The 22,786-nt window shown below is 42.1% G+C and overlaps 1 protein-coding gene across 1 annotated transcript in view; it reads right to left on the bottom strand.

Annotated features, from left to right (window-relative positions):
• Positions 1 to 1,514: 1,514 nt before the first annotated feature.
• The window catches only part of LOC138741773 (acylphosphatase-2-like), a 40,647-nt gene continuing 19,375 nt past the window's right edge, over positions 1,515 to 22,786 (bottom strand). The window contains exons 3-4 of the mRNA XM_069896061.1: positions 7,675 to 7,784; positions 1,515 to 2,311 (exon numbers count right to left, since the gene is read on the bottom strand). Coding sequence (XP_069752162.1) covers positions 2,197 to 2,311; positions 7,675 to 7,784 — 225 coding nt within the window. The 3' untranslated portion in view covers positions 1,515 to 2,196. The remainder of the gene's footprint in view (positions 2,312 to 7,674; positions 7,785 to 22,786) is intronic.

Genomic DNA, 22,786 nt, shown 5'->3' with positions numbered 1-22,786 from the left:
GGCAGCACGGACTCATAGGGCCGAATTGGCCTGCTACAGTGCTGTATGTCTAATTTAAATTTAAGAAAAGATGCAGAGGCATTTCTTTCGCCAAATGGTGGCCAGTCTGTGGATTTTGTGGCCACAGGTTGTTGTAGAGGCCAGATCATTGGGCGTATTTAAGGCAGAGATTGGTAGGTTCTTGATTAGCCAGGACATCAAAGGTTATGGGAAGAAGGACAGGCAGCAAGGCTGAGTGGGAAATGGATCAGCTCATGATGGAATGGTGGGACAGACTTGATGGGCCAAATGGCTTATTTCTGCTCTTTCATCTCATGGTCTAAGTACAAACTCCAGATATCTTACAATTCTGATTCTTGTTTTAATGCAACTAGCATTTTGAACAACATAATTCAACGGCATTGGTTTTTCCTTCTATACCACACATGTCAAACTCTGGCCCGCGGGCCAAATTTGGCCCGCGATATAATTATATTTGGCCCGCAAGATCATTTCAAAAATGTATTAGAGGTGGCCCACCCTGCAGCGAGAGCCGATGCTGTTTTTTGGTAATGTCACCCCCTCCATCCTCCCCCTTCATTGCACATCCTTCCCCATTGTAACATGAGAAATTGTAACACGAGAAGTCTGTCGATGTCATCAGCCGGCAAGCCGGTTGGAAGGCTCCCCGCACAACCAGTCACTTCTCCCACCTGTCGAGCGGTGCGGCGGATTGGCGAGCGCCTGTGATTTCCTGTCGGCGCGACGGGCATGGCAGGCTGCGCACGGCCCCCGGGCAGCGTGAGCCCCGTGCGACTGGCACCGGATGGCCCTTCCACAGCGCGAGCGCACTTCTCCCGGTCACCACGGCCTTCAGCTCTTGCACCCGCGCGGACCCCAGGGACGGCTGGTTCAGCCCTGCACGTGAAGAGAGAGATGGTGGCTGTCCACAAAGGCTGATCGGCAGCTCGCTGGGCCTGAGTGGGTAGGTAAGCAGGGGTGGGCAGAGGGTGTAGGTGAGGAGTAATGGGCAGGGGAAGTTATGGTGGTGCGAGGGGCAGTTAGAGGGAGGGATGAGTAGAAGGAGGGGTGGATAGGGAAGAGGTAAAAGGGGAGGGGCAGGGCGAGTAGGGGAGGGGTGATTAGAGGGTGAGAGACGGGTAGAGGGAGGAACAGGTTGAGGGGAGAGGCAGTAGAGGGGCGTGTATAGGATGGGGTGGGTAGAGGCAGAGCGAGTGGAGTGAGGGGTGAGTAGAGGTTGGGTAAAGGACTGGTCAGGTAGAGGGATGGTGGGTCGAGGGTGAATAGAGGCCTAGAGCCTGAGGAGTGATCAGGAAATGCTGAGTCCTGATGCAGCCAAAAATGGACACAGCCTGTGAATGCTGACTACATCTCCAAAGGGACCAAATATGTTTCCCTCAGGTCAAGCAAAGGGTGAACTTGAGCTACCTACTCCTGACCTGTAACATTATCCTCCTAAAATTATATCCTAAAGTTTTACATTACATATGTTGAAAGAAGAGAAAACATGCAGATGTTGTTGAAAAATTTCAATAAATATTTAGTTCGGCCCTCGACTTAGTCCAAGTTTTTAATTTTGGCCCTCCGTGAATTTGAGTTTGACACCCCTGTTCTATACGACTATTTGCAATGTTGCTCAAATACAGATGATTATGCTCAAAACTACTTCAATGATGCAGTCTAAACCCATAAGACGCTTTGATTGGAGATTTGGCTGGCAGAGCACACCCACTTTCGAACCACCTTCAAAGAGCCTGCTTTTCTGCAAGAGATTGGTGCCTTGTGTAACCAAAACAAGAATCAAATGTGGTAAGGTGGTTTTAATCGCGAGGCCCCAAGATGCAGATCACACCGTGCCACAGTGCAAAATAAAAGAATCTTGGGAAGTGTGCAAGAATGTTGCCAGATTTTCCTGGAGGGATGAGACAAATCTCTACTCAACTATTTCCCTCATGGGCTCCCTGGAAATCAGCATTGAAGCAAAACAAAGTCACAACAGGAATGCATGATGTTGCCAATTTAGATCAGACTCCAAAAGCTGTAAGGTTTAGATCTGATCTGAAAATTATATTGCAAAGGCCTTGAAAGCAACAAACTTCCCTTCCCTTCCAGCCTTGAATCACCTCTTCCCAGCCAGACGATGTAGTCAGAAGGTTAGCAGCCCTGGCAAGCATCCGCTGTTGTGCCCCCTCATTCTTAATATCTGGTTGAGAAATTATTAAAATCCAACTTGGAGATGTCTCTCTCATTTGAGAAATGAGCTTTGTCAATGCGCGACATTGGGCTTCCCACAGACTTCAGCCAATTCATCCTGCAATAAGAAACAGAAGAAATAATTGGAAAACAATACCGGTTGAGGTGGTAGACAATATTGGACAGCGAAAATTTTGATTCCTGAACACTTTTGTATTGTATGTTTTATGGGCTACTCATCACAAGAATTACCTTAAAACTTTCCTATCACATACCATTTTTAAGATGTAATCTATTTTTGCGATTACCAGTCAAATTTTAAGTCTACTAGGGAATTGCCCACAAAACAAATGTTGTCTTAGGCCTGGGCATGCATGGGAGGCATTTAAAGATGTTGTTGAGAATTTTATTGGCAACTTCTGAGCACCAAACTACATCCAGCTGATTGACAATGTACTTCAAGCATCCAAAACATGTCGTTGAAAATTTATTTTCTGCATTCGCACTCCTTCCCTGCTGATCAATGACGAACATGGTGAAAGGCTATACCAGGACATTACGACCATGGGAAAACTGAAAAATTTCAGGACAACTAAAATCCATCACTGCTGGCTGACTATCATTGGATGCTGACAAGAGAGGCATCAGATGCTGAGTACAAACGAAAGTCAGTGGCAAAACATTTTTGGGTCAGTTAAACTAACGCAATGTGTCAGCATCATTATGTGATTAAACATTCTAAATTTAATAAAAAGTTTAATGTTTCTCCAACATCCTACATGATACAGAAAATCTTGAAGTGGTTTATCATAATCCCCATTTTTTTCAGGAACCAACCTTCTAACCACCAGGCTGAGAAACAGCTTGTTCCCATAGGCATTGAGACAGATGAACTGCTCATACAAACCGTCTGAGATCCAACTATTTATTTAACAATAATATATATTTATTTTAATATTTGTATATATATGTATATGACATATGAGTTACGAGGGATGCCTATTCTGAAGAAGTTCTCCTCCTCTCTTCAAAGGGAGTCTGTGAGAGTCTCTTTCATTGCTCCTCATCTGCATTCTCTGCCACTCTCTACAACCATGACTCACTTCCACAGCACCTTTTTTGAATACTTTATTTATAAATTTTAAACCACAATATAATATTACATTAAATTGTAAACTAGTTAAAAAAAAATTACATGTGGATATGCTCCCCCCCCCCTCAACCCATCCTCCCACCCTTCCTAGCTATTTGTCCCCGACTCATAACTTGAAGAAAGGCTCAGGCCCGAAATTTCGGTTATATATCTTTACCTCCTATGAATACTGAGTGACCTGCTGAGCACTTCTGTGTTTTTAGAACGTACAAACTCCTTGCAGACAGTGCCGAGTTCGAACCCAGGTTTGCTGGTGCTAAGCTAACCGTGCCTCCAGCATTGGAACCTCCTGTCTCTCTTTTCAACTTGTGTACCACAGCCCCTGGGATGACTGGGTGGGGAGAACCATTTTGCAGAAGATTATCTCATTACTCAACAATTCGTTCTTTGAAACCTTTTTCTCCCCATCCCACCAAACAAGACTAAACATCCCACATCCAGCCATTATTTGGTTTTTGGGTTTCATTACCAGCACATTTGGCCACTAAACTAGTATCAACTAAATGGAAATAATCTTTACAGCCCTGTTATATGTGGATTGTGGAGGAACGTGTGGCCCCTGTCTAGAACATTGTGGATTGCGGACGTTGTGACCTCCCTGGCGGAAGCTTATTTGGAAGTCACATCAGCTGCCAATCAAGGTTAAACTCCCACCATCTTATCATTGCCTTATTTAAATCTCTCAGTGTCATCATATTAGCCAGATCCCCAGCTTAGAACTGTATAAAACATCGATGTGCACCACTTTTCTTTCTTTCTGCCTCTTGGTCCAAGTCCCGGTCACAATGTGGACATTGCTGGATGAGTCACCTTATCTAAGGAAGGATGTTCTTGCAATGGAGGGAGTGCAGAGGCGATTCACCAGGCTGATACCTGGAATGGCAGGAATGACTTGTGAGGAAAGATTGCGCAAATTGGGATTGTACTCGCTGGAGTTTAGAAGATTGAGAGGGGATCTCATAGAGACATATAAAATTCTGGCAGGACTGGACAGAATGGATGCAGATGGGATGTTTCCAATGATGGGAAAATCCAGAACCCGGGGCCATGGTTTGAGGATAATAGGCAAACCATTTGGGACCGAGATGAGGAGGAATTTCTTTACCCAGAGGGTGGTGAATCTGTGGAATTCATTGCCACAGAGGGCAGTAGAGGCAGGTTCATTAAATATATTTAAGAGGGAATTAGATATATTTCTTCAGTATAAGGGTATTAAAGGTTACGGAGAGAAGGCGGGGACGGGGTACTGAACTTTAAGATCAGCCATGATCTCGTTGAATGGCGGAGCAGGCTCGAAGGGTCGAATGACCTACTCCTGCTCCTATCTTCTATGTTTCTATGTTTCTATGAGTCGCGCGGTAAGGTGTGCACTAAAGTTGAGCCGAGGTATTGCGATAGATCAGTGCTTGCAGAAAGCTGCAGCCCTGTTGGTACAGGGATTTGGGAGTGTGTTTGAAAGTCCCTGTCTGAAATGTGTACACGTGTAGGAATGTGTCGATAATAGGCAGCCACTGGTATTGGAGTCCAACGTAAGACCTATGTGAATGTCTGTGTATTTGTTTAGTAGTAGAGTCATTAAGTATTATTTGACGACTTCCCTGTTTGTTTCCCATGTGTTCAATAAAGTTACCTCTGATTGTAACATGTGTCCAGACTTGTCTCTCTATGAACCCATCGAACCTGATACTTCTGTAACACAACCCCTCAGTCATTAGATGCCAAGGACTACAACACAATCATAAATACTGTATCTTTGGGAATATGCAGCATTTATCTTACAAATTCAGCCTTGCTGACAGCTTTCGTAAAAATCTTTCACTCCACAAATGGTGCACATATATAAGCTGACCTCATTCACACATCTCTCTCTGATGAATTTTTGAGTTTGTGCTAAATAGTCTTCATAAAAATAGCATCTATCTGCCCTAGTTTATTGTCAGAGAAGGGACAAACTTTAGGTCCAAAAAGAATTGTGGAAATGTCCAGAGCGCAGTTTTTCTAATTTTGTCTTTTAATCGGTGATACAGTTAAAAACTTCTATTTTCAACAAAACTTTAACCAATTTGGTGCCTAAGAGGGGCACAGTTAAGAGGCCATTTCTAACCTAGTCACATACAGTAAAACTCCAAGTATCTAATAATCCATAGTTTGGGAATTTCAGTGGTTCAGCATTTGGACCCTTTCCCCACTCTTTACTTTAAGCCAGATAAGGACCCTGTAGCCACACTCACTTTAAATTCATCTCATTCATTGGATTATACCACTGTGTAATGACTACCATTTATACTCATGAAAAAGTCAAATTTTGAAGCACATTTTTTACCTTTAAATTTATGGGATTGACTCTGAGATGTATACTATTTTTGACCATGGTACATATCTGCATCATCGGACATGATGGGAGCTCTGATGGCTGGGTGGATGGGACCGGCTGGGAAGTTCACAGTCGAGGCGTCTGGAGCTTCAATGGGTGGGCATCCGGGACTGGGTGGGAAGTCCTCGGTGAGGCGTTAGGAGCTCTGATGAGCGAATGGCCTGGACTGAGGCATGAGTCCATATTGGAGGTGTTGGGAGCTCTGGTGGGGTGGCGGCCAGGGCCAAGACATGAGTGTCTTGGAGGTGTCGGGAGCTCCAGCCTGTGGGTGGCCAGGGCCAAGGTGAGAGAATAGGGTTGACTTTACTCACAATATATGGAAAATATCAGTTTTGGGGCCAAAAACACAAAATCGACTTTTACATGAGTGTAAAAACAAGGTGAATTGAAAGTGTTGGGATAGTCATAACAGTAAAATCCAACAATCCAAATAAAGAACACTGCATGACCTTTTGAGTTTATCCAACATCTTTGTTTAAACCTGCAATCTGGAAAATCAGCCAGTCTGACTTCCAGGAGCAGAGGGAGTTGCATGATAGAAATTTTATTGCGTTTTAGTAACTGTTTATCCAAACCATTGATAACTTTAAACTTCATGCCTCTATTACAAATGGCATTTTGCTGATGGCACTTTAGAGGCAGTTGAGTTGATTTGCATCAATGGCAATGCACACAATGACGGGAAGGTTGGAGGTGTTGTTGAGCATGTAGAAGGTTGTCGTAGGTTACAACAAGGTATAGACAGGATGCAGAGTTGGGCAGAAACATGACAGGTGGAGTTCAATCCAGGTAAGTGTGAAGTGAGGCATTTTGAAAGATCAAACTTGAAGGCGGACTACATAGTTAATGGCACGATTCTTAATTGTAGGGAAGAACAGAAGGTTAATGGTAGGATACTTAACAAATTTGTTTTGGTCACCTTTATCTTTATTCTTAAATAAATTATTAGTTTAAGGGGTGCGAGAACATATTAAAATTTTTTAGGGGTGTGGGGCATAAAAAAGGTTGGGAATCACTGGTGTAGAAGAACAGAGGGACCAAATCCATAGATCTCTCAAGGTTTCCATGCTGGTTGATAAGGTTGTTAAGAAAGTTTATGGTATGCTGGCCGTCATTAGTCGGGGGATTTAGTTCAAGAGTCGTGAAGCAATGTTGCAGCTCTATAAAAATATGCTTTGACCACACTTGGAATATTTTAGTCAGTTCTGGTCACCTCATGTAGAAGCCAAAGGGAGAATGCAGAGGATACCAGGTTATGCCTGGATTAGAGAATGTGTCTTATGGGGCAAGGTTAACAGAACTAGGGCTTTTCTATGTTCATTGAAGTTCATAAGATTGGAAGGTAATCTCATTGAGACATACAATAAATAGATGCCAAGTATGTTTAACAGGAACAGCCTCTTAATAAGGGTTCTATCATTTAGGATTGGTTACATAAGTTACATTATGTCTATTTGTGTTCTGTTTAGAATTCTCTTCCCCTCCTGCTGGCAGTGGATCCTTAATTGAGTAAAGATACAACTGATAGATATAATTTAAAAATAATTAGACATACTGCATGGAAACAGAGCCTACCGGCCCACAAGCCCCTGCTGTTCAATCAACCTACAGCCCCCCTACATTTTGAAAGGTGAGAGGAAACTGGAGCATCTGGGGAAAACTCACAGAGATACAGGGAGAACCTACAAACTCCTTACAGACAGTGCCAGATTCAAATCTGGGTTGCTGGCGCTATAATGGCATTGCGCTAACCATGCTGCCCACATTTTGGAATGACCAGGATAAGGAGACAAGGCAAGAACATGGATTAAGAGAATCAGCCTGGGTTAGAGGATCTAGAAGACTTCCATTTTATCTGGTGATTGGTGAAGTCCAAAGGTGAAATGTACCATCTGACTCAAATCTGAAAGACTGAATGTGGAAGAGGGCCACAGGTTCATCTCGTAGTACTTACATAAAGTTCACTTTATCAACAGATCCTTGCACCTGCCCAGTTACTGTGCCTCCTGCTGTATTCTTCACCCAGCCAACCAGGCCTAGTTTTCTGGCCTGTTCCTCTGTGTACTGAAAACCAAAACACAACGGGACAAAATGTTACTGACACAATGCAAAAGTCCTTAAATCAGTCCCTGATTGAGTTCATTGTTGAGGAATCTAATGGTGGAGGGATAGCAGTTGTTCCTGATCCCAGTGGTGTGAGATTTGTGACACCTATACTTCCTACCTGCTTTTCTAGCCCGGTACCCTCATCAGGGCTGATCATCTAATTCAGTCTTCTGTTCTTACATCCCCTCCCATCACTTTTCCCCTCATGAGTTTGCCCCTGAGACCTTGTGAAAGATAATGATTTGACTTCAGATTGGAGGTCAATCCACAGGACCGTAAAAGCGGCAGAGAGGATCACTAGGGTATCTCTTCCCTCCCCCAACATTGACGTGATTTACTGGATTCATTGTCCAAAGAGGGCTCGCTAAATCATTGAGAACCCTCCTCACACAAGCATCTCTCAGCTGTTTCCGTCAGGAAAGAAATACAAGAGATTCGGAGCCAGAACCACCAGGTTGAGGAACAGCTTCTTCCCATGGGCCGTGAGAATGCTAAATGACTCATACACACCCTCCATGATTCAACTATTTCTTTAACAGAAATATTTATTTATTTTAATATATGTATCTATGATAATGATCATTTCAATTCTGCTCCCAACTCCCATGCAGACATGTCTGCCCATGGCCTCATGCACTGTCAAACTAAGATCACCCATAAATTGGAGGAAGATTTGATTATCCGTCTGGGCGCTCTCCAACCAGATGGCATTAACATTGACCTCCGGTTTCTGCTAGCCTGCTCCCCGTTCCCCCTGTCTTCCCTTTCCCTCTGTCTCCTTTCCTCCAGCTCTCCACCCCCTTCCCTCTCCATTCATAGAGGCTTCCCCCCCCTCTCCCTGCTTGCTCCCTCCCTTATCCACCTATTACCTCCTGTCTGTAGGCCTGTGCTCCTGCCCTTGCCCCGCCCCAGCCCACCATTTTGTTCAGGCGCCTGCCTATATTTTGTCATACCTTTGATGGAAGGCTCAAGTTCTAATCGTTGCTTATGTATCTTTATCTTTGCTACAGTAAGTAGAGTTTAACTTGCTGAGTTTCTCCAGCATTGTGTTTTTACTTCAATCACGGTGTCTGCAGACTTTCGTGTTTTACCAAATGAGAACGAATTTATCGTCATTTACATAAGTGCATCAACATTCTTACTTTCTGCAGCCAAAAGGATACTTCTTCTAAAAAAAACAATTACGTCTAGACATTAAATTACCAAAGTATGAAAATACATAATAAATATAAAAGATAGATTATTGGAGCAAGAGGAAAAAGTGGTGTTTCAATTTTGCAGACAGGGATTTTTATGTTGCTGGAGGAGTGTATGATTAGCGTTATATGGGGAGGTTTAAGAACATTTTAATTTCAATTTAGACATCCAGCATGGTAACAGGCCCTTTCTGCCCACGAGCCAGTGCCACCCAATTTACACCAATTGACCTACTACCTCCGTACGTTTTGAACGGTGGGAGGAAATCGGAGCACCCAGAGGAAACCCACGCAGGCATTGGGAGAATGTACAAGCTCCTTACAAATGGCTTTCGATCCTGGGTTGCTGGCGCTGTAACAGCATTGCGCTACCTGCGACAGTAACTGGAGAAAGACTGCGCTTAAACCTAGGGATGCTGGTCCTCAAGTTTCCACACTTTCTTCCCGAAGGTGGCAGCGAGAAGAGGTTGTGACAAAAGCAAATGTTTTATATATGGGCTGGAGCAATTTTCTTTTTAAATAATAGGGTGATATTAGCTACCCTCCAGTCTGATGGAATTGTTCCAAAGTCCAAAGAACTTTGGAAAAAATCAGCAAAATGTATCATTTATTACTCAGGCCATTTCTTTAACTAATCTGAGCCAATTTCTTAAGTATCTTTTCATTAAAAAGAGGAGAAAAATATGGGAGAAATAACCACACATTTAGTGCTTTCAATATTCTTTTTTTAAAAAAAAATTGCAAATGCCAGAAATCTAAATTAGAAATAAGAAATGCTGAAACACTCAGCAGGGCAGTTCACACTGTGATTCAGATGCATCCTGGCCTGGTGAATATTTCGAGGTAAATATTCACTTCAAAACATTATACTTTTCTGTGTTACATACACTCAGGCAGGCGGCAAGCTGTTGGCGACGTGGGCGAGGAACCCCTGCAGGCTGTGGGCTGCTGGTGACTTGAAGTCAAAGGACCCGCACCAGGCTGCTGGAAGCTGGTTCATGGGAACCAAGTAGCGGAACCAGCATTTGAGAGGATGCTGTGGGCAAGTGAGGCTCCCAAAGGGCACCAAGGGTTGAAGGCTCCTTGATCCATCGAGGATTTGGACCTGTGCTTGGATTGACAAAGGTTGGGTTGGTTTTGAACGGAACTGGAAGCTTGTGCAACTGCGAGAACACTGGAGGCGAATTCATGGACATTCAGTAATTCTGAGGGGATTCTGCTTCTCCTTCTCTATCTAAAACAGGCAACACAAATGGTGAATCTTTGACAGCTTTATGGCAATTTTGTGGCAAGACACAAGAGAAACTTGTCCGTGAACTACTCTTTGCAGATGATGCCGCTTTAGTTGCCCATTCAGAGCCAGCTCTTCAGCGCTTGACGTCCTGCTTTGCGGAAACTGCCAAAATGTTTGGCCTGGAAGTCAGCCTGAAGAAAACTGAGGTCCTCCATCAGCCAGCTCCCCACCATGACTACCAGCCCCCCCACATCTCCATCGGGCACACAAAACTCAAAACGGTCAACCAGTTTACCTATCTCGGCTGCACCATTTCATCAGATGCAAGGATCGACAATGAGATAGACAACAGACTCGCCAAGGCAAATAGCGCCTTTGGAAGACTACACAAAAGAGTCTGGAAAAACAACCAACTGAAAAACCTCACAAAGATAAGCGTATACAGAGCCGTTGTCATACCCACACTCCTGTTCGGCTCCGAATCATGGGTCCTCTACCGGCACCACCTACGGCTCCTAGAACGCTTCCACCAGCGTTGTCTCCGCTCCATCCTCAACATCCATTGGAGCGCTCACACCCCTAACGTCGAGGTACTCGAGATGGCAAAGGTCGACAGCATCGAGTCCACGCTGCTGAAGATCCAGCTGCGCTGGATGGGTCACGTCTCCAGAATGGAGGACCATCGCCTTCCCAAGATCGTATTATATGGCGAGCTCTCCACTGGCCACCGTGACAGAGGTGCACCAAAGAAAAGGTACAAGGACTGCCTAAAGAAATCTCTTGGTGCCTGCCACATTGACCACCGCCAGTGGGCTGATAACGCCTCAAACCGTGCATCTTGGCGCCTCACAGTTTGGCGGGCAGCAGCCTCCTTTGAAGAAGACCGCAGAGCCCACCTCACTGACAAAAGGCAAAGGAGGAAAAACCCAACACCCAACCCCAACCAACCAATTTTCCCTTGCAACCGCTGCAATCGTGTCTGCCTGTCCCGCATCGGACTGGTCAGCCACAAACGAGCCTGCAGCTGACGTGGACTTTTTTACCCCCTCCATAAATCTTCGTCCGCGAAGCCAAGCCAAAGAAGAGGAAGAAATAGTATCTGATCAAGTGCATTATCCGTTTTACTGCCATTTAATGATGATCTACCAATTTTGAAATGAAATTAGCGCAAATCTATATTTTCTATCACATATTCCCTATGACTGAATCAACATACTGTGCTCAAATGGAGAGTACATGACACTGGCAGAAACTGGGAAGCTTCTCCAATCATTAACCATTCTCTGCCATCTGCACCATCACAGATGCTCTGATTTTCTGTGGGCAAAGCCACAGGAGTGAATGTGGGAAAGAAAATGCGAGTATGATTTTTAAAATTTTTTTTATTTTTCACATTATGAACCATATCAACCAAAATATGTACAAATGTTTCTCATTAAATTTGCACAGTGGTCTTTTCTCCCTTTTTCCCCCCCTCCTTCCCTCCCTCCCCTCTACCCACCCCCTCCAATACCCATAAATATTCAACATATACAATACAATAAAACCATAAAACAATATCTTCACATAAAGGAATATAAACAAGAAAAATGCGTCATCTATTTATTACACACTGAATCCAGTCGTTTTGTCTTCTTATCATTTTCATTCTCATTTTAGGGGCTGGCAGTCCGAGGCAAGCTTTCTGATATGTTCCATCTATGGTTCCCAAATTTGTTCAAACATTGTGACTTTATTTTTTAAATTATATGCTATTTTTTCCAAATGAATACATTTATTCATTTCCATGTACCATTGCTGTATTCTCAGGCTCTCTTCCATTTTCCAAGTTGACATTATACATTTTTTTGCGATCTCTAAGGCTATCATAATAAATCTTTTTTGCACTTTATCCAATTTGAGGCCTAATTCTCTACTTCTTATGTTACTTAAAAGAAATATCTCTGGTTTTATCTCTGGTTTTTTTGGTATGTTATTTTTTGTAATTTTATTTAATATCCAACTGCACGAAAACCAACAAGGTCGGGTCAGATACAGCAATGAGCTCTCTCCATTAACAATGGCGTGAAGCAAGGCTGTGTTCTCGCACCAACCCTCTTTTCAATCTTCTTCAGCATGATGCTGAACCAAGGCATGAAAGACCTCAACAATGAAGACGCTGTTTACATCCGGTACCGCACGGATGGCAGTCTCTTCAATCTGAGGCGCCTGCAAGCTCACACCAAGACACAAGAGCAACTTGTCCGTGAACTACTCTTTGCAGACGATGCCGCTTTAGTTGCCCATTCAGAGCCAGCTCTTCAGCGCTTGACGTCCTGTTTTGCGCAAACTGCCAAAATGTTTGGCCTGGAAGTCAGCCTGAAGAAAACTGAGGTCCTCCATCAGCCAGCTCCCCACCATGACTACCAGCCCCCCCCACATCTCCATCAGGCACACAAAACTCAAAACGGTCAACCAGTTTACCTATCTCGGCTGCACCATTTCATCAGATGCAAGGATCGACAATGAGATAGACAACAGACTCGCCAAGGCAAATAGCGCCTTTGGAAGACTACACAAAAGAGTCTGGAAAAACAACCAACTGAAAAACCTCACAAAGATAAGCATATACAGAGCCGTTGTCATACCCACACTCCTGTTCGGCTCCAAATCATGGGTCCTCTACCGGCATCACCTACGGCTCCTAGAACGCTTCCACCAGCGTTGTCTCCGCTCCATCCTCAACATTAATTGGAGCGCTTTCATCCCTAACGTCGAAGTACTCGAGATGGCAGAGGTCGACAGCATCGAGTCCACGCTGCTGAAGATCCAGCTGCGCTGGGTGGGTCACGTCTCCAGAATGGAGGACCATCGCCTTCCCAAGATCGTGTTATATGGCGAGCTCTCCACTGGCCACCGTGACAGAGGTGCACCAAAGAAAAGGTACAAGGACTGCCTAAAGAAATCTCTTGGTGCCTGCCACATTAACCACCGCCAGTGGGCTGATATTGCCTCAAACCGTGCATCTTGGCGCCTCACAGTTTGGCGGGCAGCAACCTCCTTTGAAGAAGACCGCAGAGCCCACCTCACTGACAAAAGGCAAAGGAGGAAAAACCCAACACCCAACCCCAACCAACCAATTTTCCCCTGCAACCACTGCAACCGTGTCTGCCTGTCCCGCATCGGACTTGTCAGCCACAAACGAGCCTGCAGCTGACGTGGACATTTACCCCCTCCTTAAATCTTCGACCGCGAAGCCAAGCCAAAGATTTAATATCTGACTTAGTTCTTCCCAAAACGTATTTACTTTCGTACATGCCCAAGTTGCATGTACTGTTGTTCCCATTTCCTTCTTACAGCGAAAACATCTATCTGATAATGTTGGATCCCATTTTTTAAACTTTTGAGGAGTGATATATAACCTGTGTAACCAATTATACTGTATCATGTGTAACCTTGAGTTTATTGTATTCTTCATAGTTCCAGAACATAACTTTTCCCATACTTCATTTTTTATCTTTATGTTTAGATCCTTTCCCCACTTCTGCTTAGGTTTATAGTTTATTTCATTTTCCTTATCTGTACATGTTGATTATAAATCTTTTAATTATCATTGTGTCTGTAATCACATATTCAAAGCTGCTTCCTTCAGGTAATCTCAAGCTGTTTCCCAATTTATCCTTTAAATAAGCTTTCAATTGATGACAGGCAAACATTGTACCATGAGTTATTCCATATTTGTACTTCAACTGTTCAAATGTTAATAAATTATTTCCCAAAAAACAATTTTCTATTCTTTTGATTCCTTTTCTCTCCCATTCTCTAAACCAGGGGTGTCAAATTCAAATTCACAGAGGGCCAAAATTAAAAACTTGGACTAAGTCGAGGGCCAAACTAAATATTTTTTGAAAATTTTCAACAACATCTGCATGTTTTCTCTTCTTTCAACATATGTAATGTTAAACTTTTTCTTATTAAAATAAATGTTTAATAATAGTTTTGGTTAAACTCTTTCCAGAAGAAGCATTAACAAATGAAAAATAAAATATTCAATAAATAATATTTCTCTATAGCCTTTAAGCTCCTTTTAAATGTATTTTTTTTCACAAGCCAAAAAGTCAAGAAAATAACAACTTGCTTCAATGAAAATCCAATCTTTCAACTATGAACAGTCCAAAGTTAACCAAAGAAAATATTAATCCAAGCTACACTGTGATTTACTCTGATGCACCTGGGTCTAAACCAGATACTTGGCATCTCTTCTTAGATGCAAGTTCATCAAACTCTTGGGTCAGAGTTTCCCTCCCACCTGTCTTGAAAGGTCCTGTTTTCTGTCTTTCGTTTGGCCATTTTTTGTAAGGGGTTTATTACATGTGAGTTGGGCGACAGGTCGCAGATGCTAATGAAAGTAAAGAGAGGAGGTGGGGGCGATTAGCGGGCTGACGGGCCGGCACCAACGCATTTGCAAAGCATTCTGGGATTTGTAGTATTAGCTGTGCATGCGCTATACTGGCGCGACGGCCAGCGGGCCAGCTCTAATGCATATTTGATATGATCTTGCGGGCCAAATATAATTATATCACGGGCCAAATTTGGCCCGTGGGCCTGAGTTTGACATGTGTGTTCTAAAGGAAAGGTTATCTATTGTGAAAGGGATTCGTGGATTTTCCATCAATAATAATTTTGGTAGTTGGTAATTCATTTTTTTTTCCTTTCTAAGTGGATCTTCTTCCATGTATTAAGTAAATGATGCAGTACTGGTGAGATTTTATATTGCACCAGCTTTTCAACCCACTTATAAAGTATATGTTCCGGTATCTTCTCTATTTTATCTAGTTCTATCTTAGTCAAGTCTGGTTTTTCCATTGTCTGGTAAAAATCTGATAAATACCTTAATTGTGCAGCTCTATAATAATTTCTAAAATTTGGTAACTGCAAACCACCTTGATTATACCTTTCTGCTAATTTATCTAACACTTCCCTTGGTTCCTCCCTTTCCCAAGAATTTCCTCTTTAGTTCATTAAACAATTTTTCTGTTAAAGAAATTGGCAATGATTGAAGTAAGTATTGTATCCTTGGGAACACATTCATTTTAATGCAGTTTACCCTCCCTATCAACATTAGCGGTAATTCTTTCCAATGTTCTAAGTCTTATTCCAATTTCTTTAATAGTGGCTGATAATTTAGTTTATACAAGTGGCTTAAGTTATTATCTAACCTCATCCCTAGGTATTGGATTGCTTGTGTTTGCCATTTAAATGGTGATTCTTTTTTAAATTCTGCATAGTCTGCGTTACTCATCGGCATCACTTCACTTTTATTTGTGTTGATCTTGTACCCCAATATTTCTCCATATTCCTTCAATTTCTTATGTAATTCTTTTATTGATATTTCTGGTTCTGTTAGGTATATTATGATGTCATCTGCAAATAAACTGATTTTATACTCCTTCTCCTTTATTTTTATCCCTTTTATTTTATTTTCTATTTTTATCAGTTCTGCCAAAGGTTCTATTGCTAAGGCGAACAATGAGGGGGATAGTGGACATCCCTGTCTAGTTGACCTACTTAATTTAAAGTGACTCGATACATATCTATTTACTGCTACCTTCACCAATGTTCCATTATACAATGCTTTAATCCAATTTATATATTTTTCTGGTAGATTGAACTTCTGTAATACTTTAAATAAGTAGTTCCACTCTACTCTGTCAAAGGCTTTTTCTGCGTCTACAGCAACAGCCACCTTTGGTTTCTTATTTCCTTGAACTGCGTGGATTAGATTAATAAGTTTACAGACATTGTCCGCTGTTCGTCTTTTCTTAATAAATCCAGTTTGAACTTGTTTTACTATTTTTGGTACACAATCGGCCAATCTGTTTGCTAATACTTTCGCTATTATCTTATAGTCTGTGTTAAGTAGAGATATTGGTCGATATGATGTTGGTGTTAATGGATCCTTCCCCGTCTTTGGTATTACTGTAATTATTGCTGTCTTACATGAATCTGGCAAGTTTTGTGTTTCTTCTATCTGGTTCATTACTTCCAGGAGAAGAGGAATTAATAACTCTTTAAATGTTTTATAGAATTCTATTGGGAGTCCATCCTCTCCTGGTGTTTTATTGTTCGGAAGTTTTTTTTAATATATCCTGTATTTCCTCTATTTCAAATGGTTTTATTAATTTATTTTGCTCCTCTTCTTGCAATTTCAGTAGTTCAATTTTAGCTAGAAATTCATCTATTTTGTCTTCTTTCCCTTCGTTTTCAGTTTGATATAGTTGCTCATAGAATTCCCTGAAGTTTTCGTTGATCTCCGTTGGGTTATATGTAATTTGTTTGTCCTTTTTCCTTGATGCCAATACCGTTCTTTTAATTTGTTTTGTCTTAAGCTGCCACGCTAGTATTTTGTGTGTTTTTTCTCCTAGCTCATAATATTTCTGTTTTGTCTTCATTATGTTCTTCTCCACCTTATATGTTTGTAGTGTTTCATATTTTATTTTTTTATCTGCCAATTCTTTTCTTTTAGTTGTATCTTCCTTTGTTGCTAATTCTTTTTCTGTACTTGCTATTTCCCTTTCCAACTGTTCTATTTCACGATTGTAGTCCTTCTTCATCTTAGTTACATAACTTATTATCTGCCCTCTGATGAACGCTTTCATTGCGTCCCATAGTATAAACTTATCTTTCACTGATTTTGTATTTATTTCAAAGTACATTTTAATTTGTTGCTCAATGAATTCTCTAAAATCCTGTCTTTTAAGTAGCATGGAGTTTAATCTCCATCTATACATTCTTGGAGGGATGTCCTCTAGCTCTATTGCTAATAATAGGGGTGAATGATCTGATAGTAGTCTACGTTTATACTCAGTTTTCCTAACTCTCCCTTGAATATGGGCTGACAACAAAAACATATCAATCTTTGAGTAAGTTTTGTGCCTACTCGAATAATATGAAAATTCCTTCTCTCTTGGGTGTTGCCTCCTCCATAAGTTTCATTTCCTGCATTGATTTAACCATAAATTTGGCTACTTTATTCTTTTTACTCGTCTTTTGTCCAGTTTTATCCAACATTGGATCCAAATTAAAGTTAAAATCCCCTCCTATCAATATATTTCCTTGTGTGTCTGCAATCTTCAAAAAAATATCCTGCATAAACTTTTGATCCTCCTCGTTAGGCGCATATATATTGAGCAAATTCCAAAATTCTGAGAATATCTGACACTTTATCATTGCATACTTCCCTGCCGGATCTATTATTTCCTCCTTTATTTTGATTGGTACATTTTTGCTAACTAGTATGGTTACACCTCCAGCTTTTGAATTATAGGATGCTGCTGTTATGAGTCCTAACCAGTCTCTCTTTAGTTTGTTATGTTCCTCTTCAGTTTGATGCGTTTCCTGCACAAATGCTGTATCTATTTTTTCCTTCTTCAATAATTTAGTGGCCTCTTCCTTTTAATTTGGTTATGTATTCCATTAATGTTTATAGTCATATAGTTCAACATGGCCATCTTATATCTTGCATACACCTCTTTTGAAAATGCGAGTATGATTGATGGTAACTGTTAACCTAAACAATTCTCTTCACACCCGATCTGTTTCACTGACATTCCTCGGGAATGGAAGTCTGCCATCCTTGTCCAATCAGGCCTGTCTGACAGATAAGCCTGATTGGACAAGGTTGGCTATCTGTGGTTCCAAACCACAGGAGTAGGGTTGTATAAAAAAGGGCGGCACTGCCGCTAGTGCGGACCCAGTAGAGCGGAGACACAGCACTGCTCCGAAGGTTTCAACCAACCAGTCCTAATGCCAGCAGCTCCGTACAGGTGTTAAATGGCCTGTTAAAGGAGCCGACATTCTAAAAGTAAAATCCTGTAACCTCGGGCCTGTGCCCAAATAGCGACACCGGTGCTGGGCAGCAGCCATGAGGGTTAGCAAATTCTGGAGAGCAGCAGACCAATGCAGGGCACAAGAAATGGGGAACGCACTCGCCCCATTGAGAAGGAGACACCCTACCGGATGGTGACCATGGCAGCAGACCAGCGAGGGGCTCAGTGGCTGAGAGACCCACCACAGGCTGTGGGCGACTTGCACTCGGGGGGACCCAGACAAGCTGCGGGATGTTGGAGACTGGGTCACGGGACCGGGTATCGGAGCTGGGATTCGAGAGGGTGCTGAGGGCTTCCCGATCGTATTGGAGGTATGGACCTGGAGCTTGAGTTGCCGATGGATCGAACAGGAGTGTGTGCGGCTGCAGTGACTGCGGAGCACAGGAGGCAAATCCACAGACATCAGTTATTCTGAAGGGACTCCCTTTTGCTTCTCCTTCTCTCTTGCTATAAGGGGTTCCAGGCGACTCTGCCTTATGACAGGCAGAAGGCAATTTTGTGCAATATTATGTTCTTTACTACTACAAGCCAATAGAAGAATCTGGAATCTTGAGGAATTTTTTTGCACACTGAAATGGTACATTCAGGGATACTTAAGATTAGACAATACATAATCAGTTTAAAAAGCAGTAAAAGTTGGGTCATGAATGATCTAAGTAAAGGACAGAAACTAGATTCATTAATGACAAGCTAGGGAAAATGGATTTAATGTTCTTGGCAAAATATCGGGGAATGAAGCAAAAACTTGTGAACATGATGTGATCTGGAACAGTGGCTGAAACAGTGATTGATGCAGATTCAATTGAGACTTTGCAAAGAGACTTGGATAAAATATATATTTTTTTAAACAAACAGCTCTGTGGGGAATGGGAATGAATTGTTTTACAAAGAGCCAGCTCAGGTTTCATGGCACAAATAGCCTCCTTCCTAATTGTAACAATTCTATCATTCAATAAATAATACCAAAATTGTTCTGTCATGCTCTGGTTCACAAAGAAGATACCGTATATATCCACGAAGAAGTCGATCTCATTTAAATGTCGAGCCCCTATTTTTGCCCAAAAGATCTGGAATTTTCCATGCATCTCATGCAAAAGTTGACCCTGGTCTTTCACTTTGACCCCAGCCACCCGCAGGCCAGAACTCCCAACACCTCAAACAAAGACTCTTGCCTCTCCGCCCCTCCCCCACCCCGCTCATCAGGGCTCCTGATGCCTCGAACGCTGGCTCTTGCTTCTCGCACACCGATCATAAGTCCCGATGCCTCCAACAACAGATATTTTCTGCAGCCCCGACCTCCCCCAAGGTGGGATGTGTGTTTTGATGCATACACCCTGTGTTATTACTTAAATTCATCATGTTTTTGTTCTTTATTCATTTAGAAATCATTTGGACTTCTGATACTGATAAAGGTATTGAATTCTAATGTGAATTCTAGTCCCTCAAAAGTAGTATCCATGTTAATATTCAATCCCATAAATTTAATATTAAAAAATGGTCTACCAAATTTGACTTTTAAATGAGTATATATGGAATTAAAATTTTCTTTTCAACTCATGTGCATAAAAAAAATTGATTTCTTCCAGACTTCTCCATTTTTTTATATAGTTGGTAGGAACCAAAACTTGACTGCTTTATGGGGAAGGGGACCCATAAACTTTACACAGTGTCCTGGGGGCAGCATAGCTGACGAAAGGTTAATCAACAGCAAGGAAGACAATACCAAGGAGGTGGGGTGGGGTGGTGGGAAGAGTCAACAGGAGGGACACCCACTAGGACCTGACATCTGAGGATCAGGGTTTCTTTAAACAGCATAACACTGATGGCAGCAGTTAGCATAGCGGTTAGTGCAATGCCATTACACAGCCAGTGATCGTGACAGAGGTTCGAATTCATCGCTATCTGTAAGGAGTTTGTATATTCTCCCCAGATCTGCGTGGGTTTCCTCCAGGTGCTCTGGTTTCCTTCAATCATTCAAAATGTACCAGAAGTTGAAGTTAATTGGGTGTAATTGAGCGGCATGAGATTGTGGGCCAAAATTGCCAAAACAGTGCTGCTTGTTTAAAATTTTTTTAATTAAAAAATCAAAACTAATGAATGACTGGGCATCATTGGTGCCAAAAACCTCATGGGATGCAGAAAGCAAGTCACCATCATAAAAGGAGACAATATTGCTGGGATAATCCACGGCCTGGTAAGAATGATTTAATTCCCGAACAGTGAAAAGAAAATATTTTCATGAAGCCCAACTTGATCTTTCGAAATTGATCAAAGGAACGTAACACAAAACTGTGAAACATGAATGTCTGCAGTATCTGTGATTGTTGTAAAAGACACAAAATTCCTCGAGGAACTTAGCAGATCATGCACCATCCATAGGAAGTAAAGAAATATAACCAATGTTTTTTGGCCTGAGCCTTAAAAAGCAGGCAGGCAGCTGAATTAAAAGGCTGGGTAGAAGGAAGGAAAGGGCAAGGGGAAGAGCACAGACCAACTGACAAGAGGCCATAATTGGACATGTATAAGGCAGAAGAGAAAAAGTGAGCATTGAATGGTGGAATAATGTGGCTCTGAATGCAGAGCAAGAGGAGAAAAGTCAGAGGGAAAAGGAAAGAGAGAAAGAGACAGACGACATAGAGGAGAAATAGGGATCGTAAAGAGGGAGGACCTAATGGAAATTGGGTAAGTCATTGTTAATGCTATCCAGTTGGAGGGTGCCAGGTCGGAATATGTATTGTTATTCCTACAATTTTCCGGTGGTCTTAATCTGGCAGTACTTGAGAGAGCATGGACAGGTATGTCAGCAAGGAAATGGAGCAAGTAATTGAAATGGGTTGCCACCTGCTGATCCCCACGATTGCAGCGGACAGAGGTGAGGTGGTCTGTGTGAAGCCTCATTGATGTAGAGGAGACTACAACAGGAGCAGCGGATGCAGTAGAACTGCTTTTTTTTAAAGAATGCTAAACAGAAGTTAAATTAAAGTACAAACTATCACTTCAAAGTTCAGATTTATTGTCAAGAGCATTTTAATTTCATGGCATCACATACAATCCTGAGATTCTGTTTCCTGCAGGCGAGGCAGAATTACCACTTATTGACAGTGCCACTAAAACTGTACTCATCGTACACATGTAAACAAATAAAGAAATGTAAACAAACTGACTGTACAATACAGAGAGAAACAATCAATTAAGTGCAAAAGGAAGAGTCCTTAAATGAGTCCCTGATTGAGTTTGTTGTTGAGGATTCTGAAGGTGGAGGGGTAGTAGCTGTTCCTGAACCTGGTGGTGTGAATCTTGTGGCACCTAGACCTTTATTCTGATGGCAGCAGTGATAAAAGAGCGTGTGTTGGGTGATGTGGATCCTTGATGATTGTTGCTGTTCCCATAGATGTTCTTGGTGGTGGGGAGGGCTTTGCCTGTGATGTTCTAGGCCACGTCCACTACCTTTTGCAGGGTTTTACGCTTGGGGATATTGGTGTCCCCATACCAGACCGTGATGTAGCCGGTCAGCACACTTTCCACCACACATCTCTAGAAAGTTGCAAGGATTTCCTCTGTCACATCAAACCTCTGCAAACTCCTGAGGAAGTAGAGGCACTGATGTGCTTTCTTCATGATACCATTAGTGTGTTAGGTGCAGGAAAGAGTCCTCCAAGATAATGTCTTCCAATAACTTAAATTTGCTCACCCTCTCCACCTCTGATCCCCTAATGATCATTGGATTGTATACCTATGGCTTTCCTTTCCTGAAGTCAACAATCAGCTCCTTAGTTTTGGTGACATTGAGTGCAAGGTTATTGGTACACCATTCAGCCAAGTTTTAAATCTCCATCTCGTAAGTTGATACATCACCTTCCTTCAGGATTTAAAAATTTACATTGCAAGAAAAACAAAGATCAGAATTGAAGTGGGAAGGCATCATTTTGAACACAAAGTTCATTTTTACAGTAGCACAGTAGTTCACTGTTCTGTTATCCAGAGGTCTCCAAAACTGATCCAGAAACAAGTCTTCAAACCACTTCTCGGCAGTTGGAATTTAAATTGAGTTAAAAAGATAGATTTGAAATGAAAAGCTATTATCAGTGATGGTGACAATGTAACCACTGGATTATCATTAAACCCCATCTGGTTCACTCGTGCCCTCCAGGGATGGAAATTTGGCTTCCTTATCCAGTCTGGTTTCTATGTGACTCCAGATGTGGTTGGTTTTTAACTGGTCTCTTAGTTTTGGAGCAATTAAGCAGGGCAATAAATGCTGGGCTGCCCTCCATGAACGTCTATATGAAAAGCATAAAGTTTAATCAGAATGTCTGAGAGTTCCTGTAATTTACTTGATGAAAGGATAGAGACCTGAAATATTATCTCAATTTTTTTTCTTTCACTCCATCTGCTGCTGAGTGCTTCCAGCATCTCTGCTTTCATTCCAGATTTTCAACATCCACAAGATTTACTTTTCTACTGACTTTTTCACTTAATGAAGAGTTCCAACCCGAAATGTCAACAGTTCTTTTGCTGCTCGCCCTGCCAAGTTCCTCCAGTAGACTGCGCTCTCCTCCATTTCACTCTCATCTGCTCTGGCCCCCTCCAGCCCGAGACGCAACAAAACGGGATTCCTTTGTCCTCACCTACAATCCAACACATTATCCTCCATAATTTTCG

This window comes from Narcine bancroftii, chromosome 8 (genome assembly GCF_036971445.1).
Source record: "Narcine bancroftii isolate sNarBan1 chromosome 8, sNarBan1.hap1, whole genome shotgun sequence".
Taxonomy (NCBI): domain Eukaryota; kingdom Metazoa; phylum Chordata; class Chondrichthyes; order Torpediniformes; family Narcinidae; genus Narcine; species Narcine bancroftii.
This window is presented reverse-complemented; position numbering and strand designations above follow the sequence as displayed.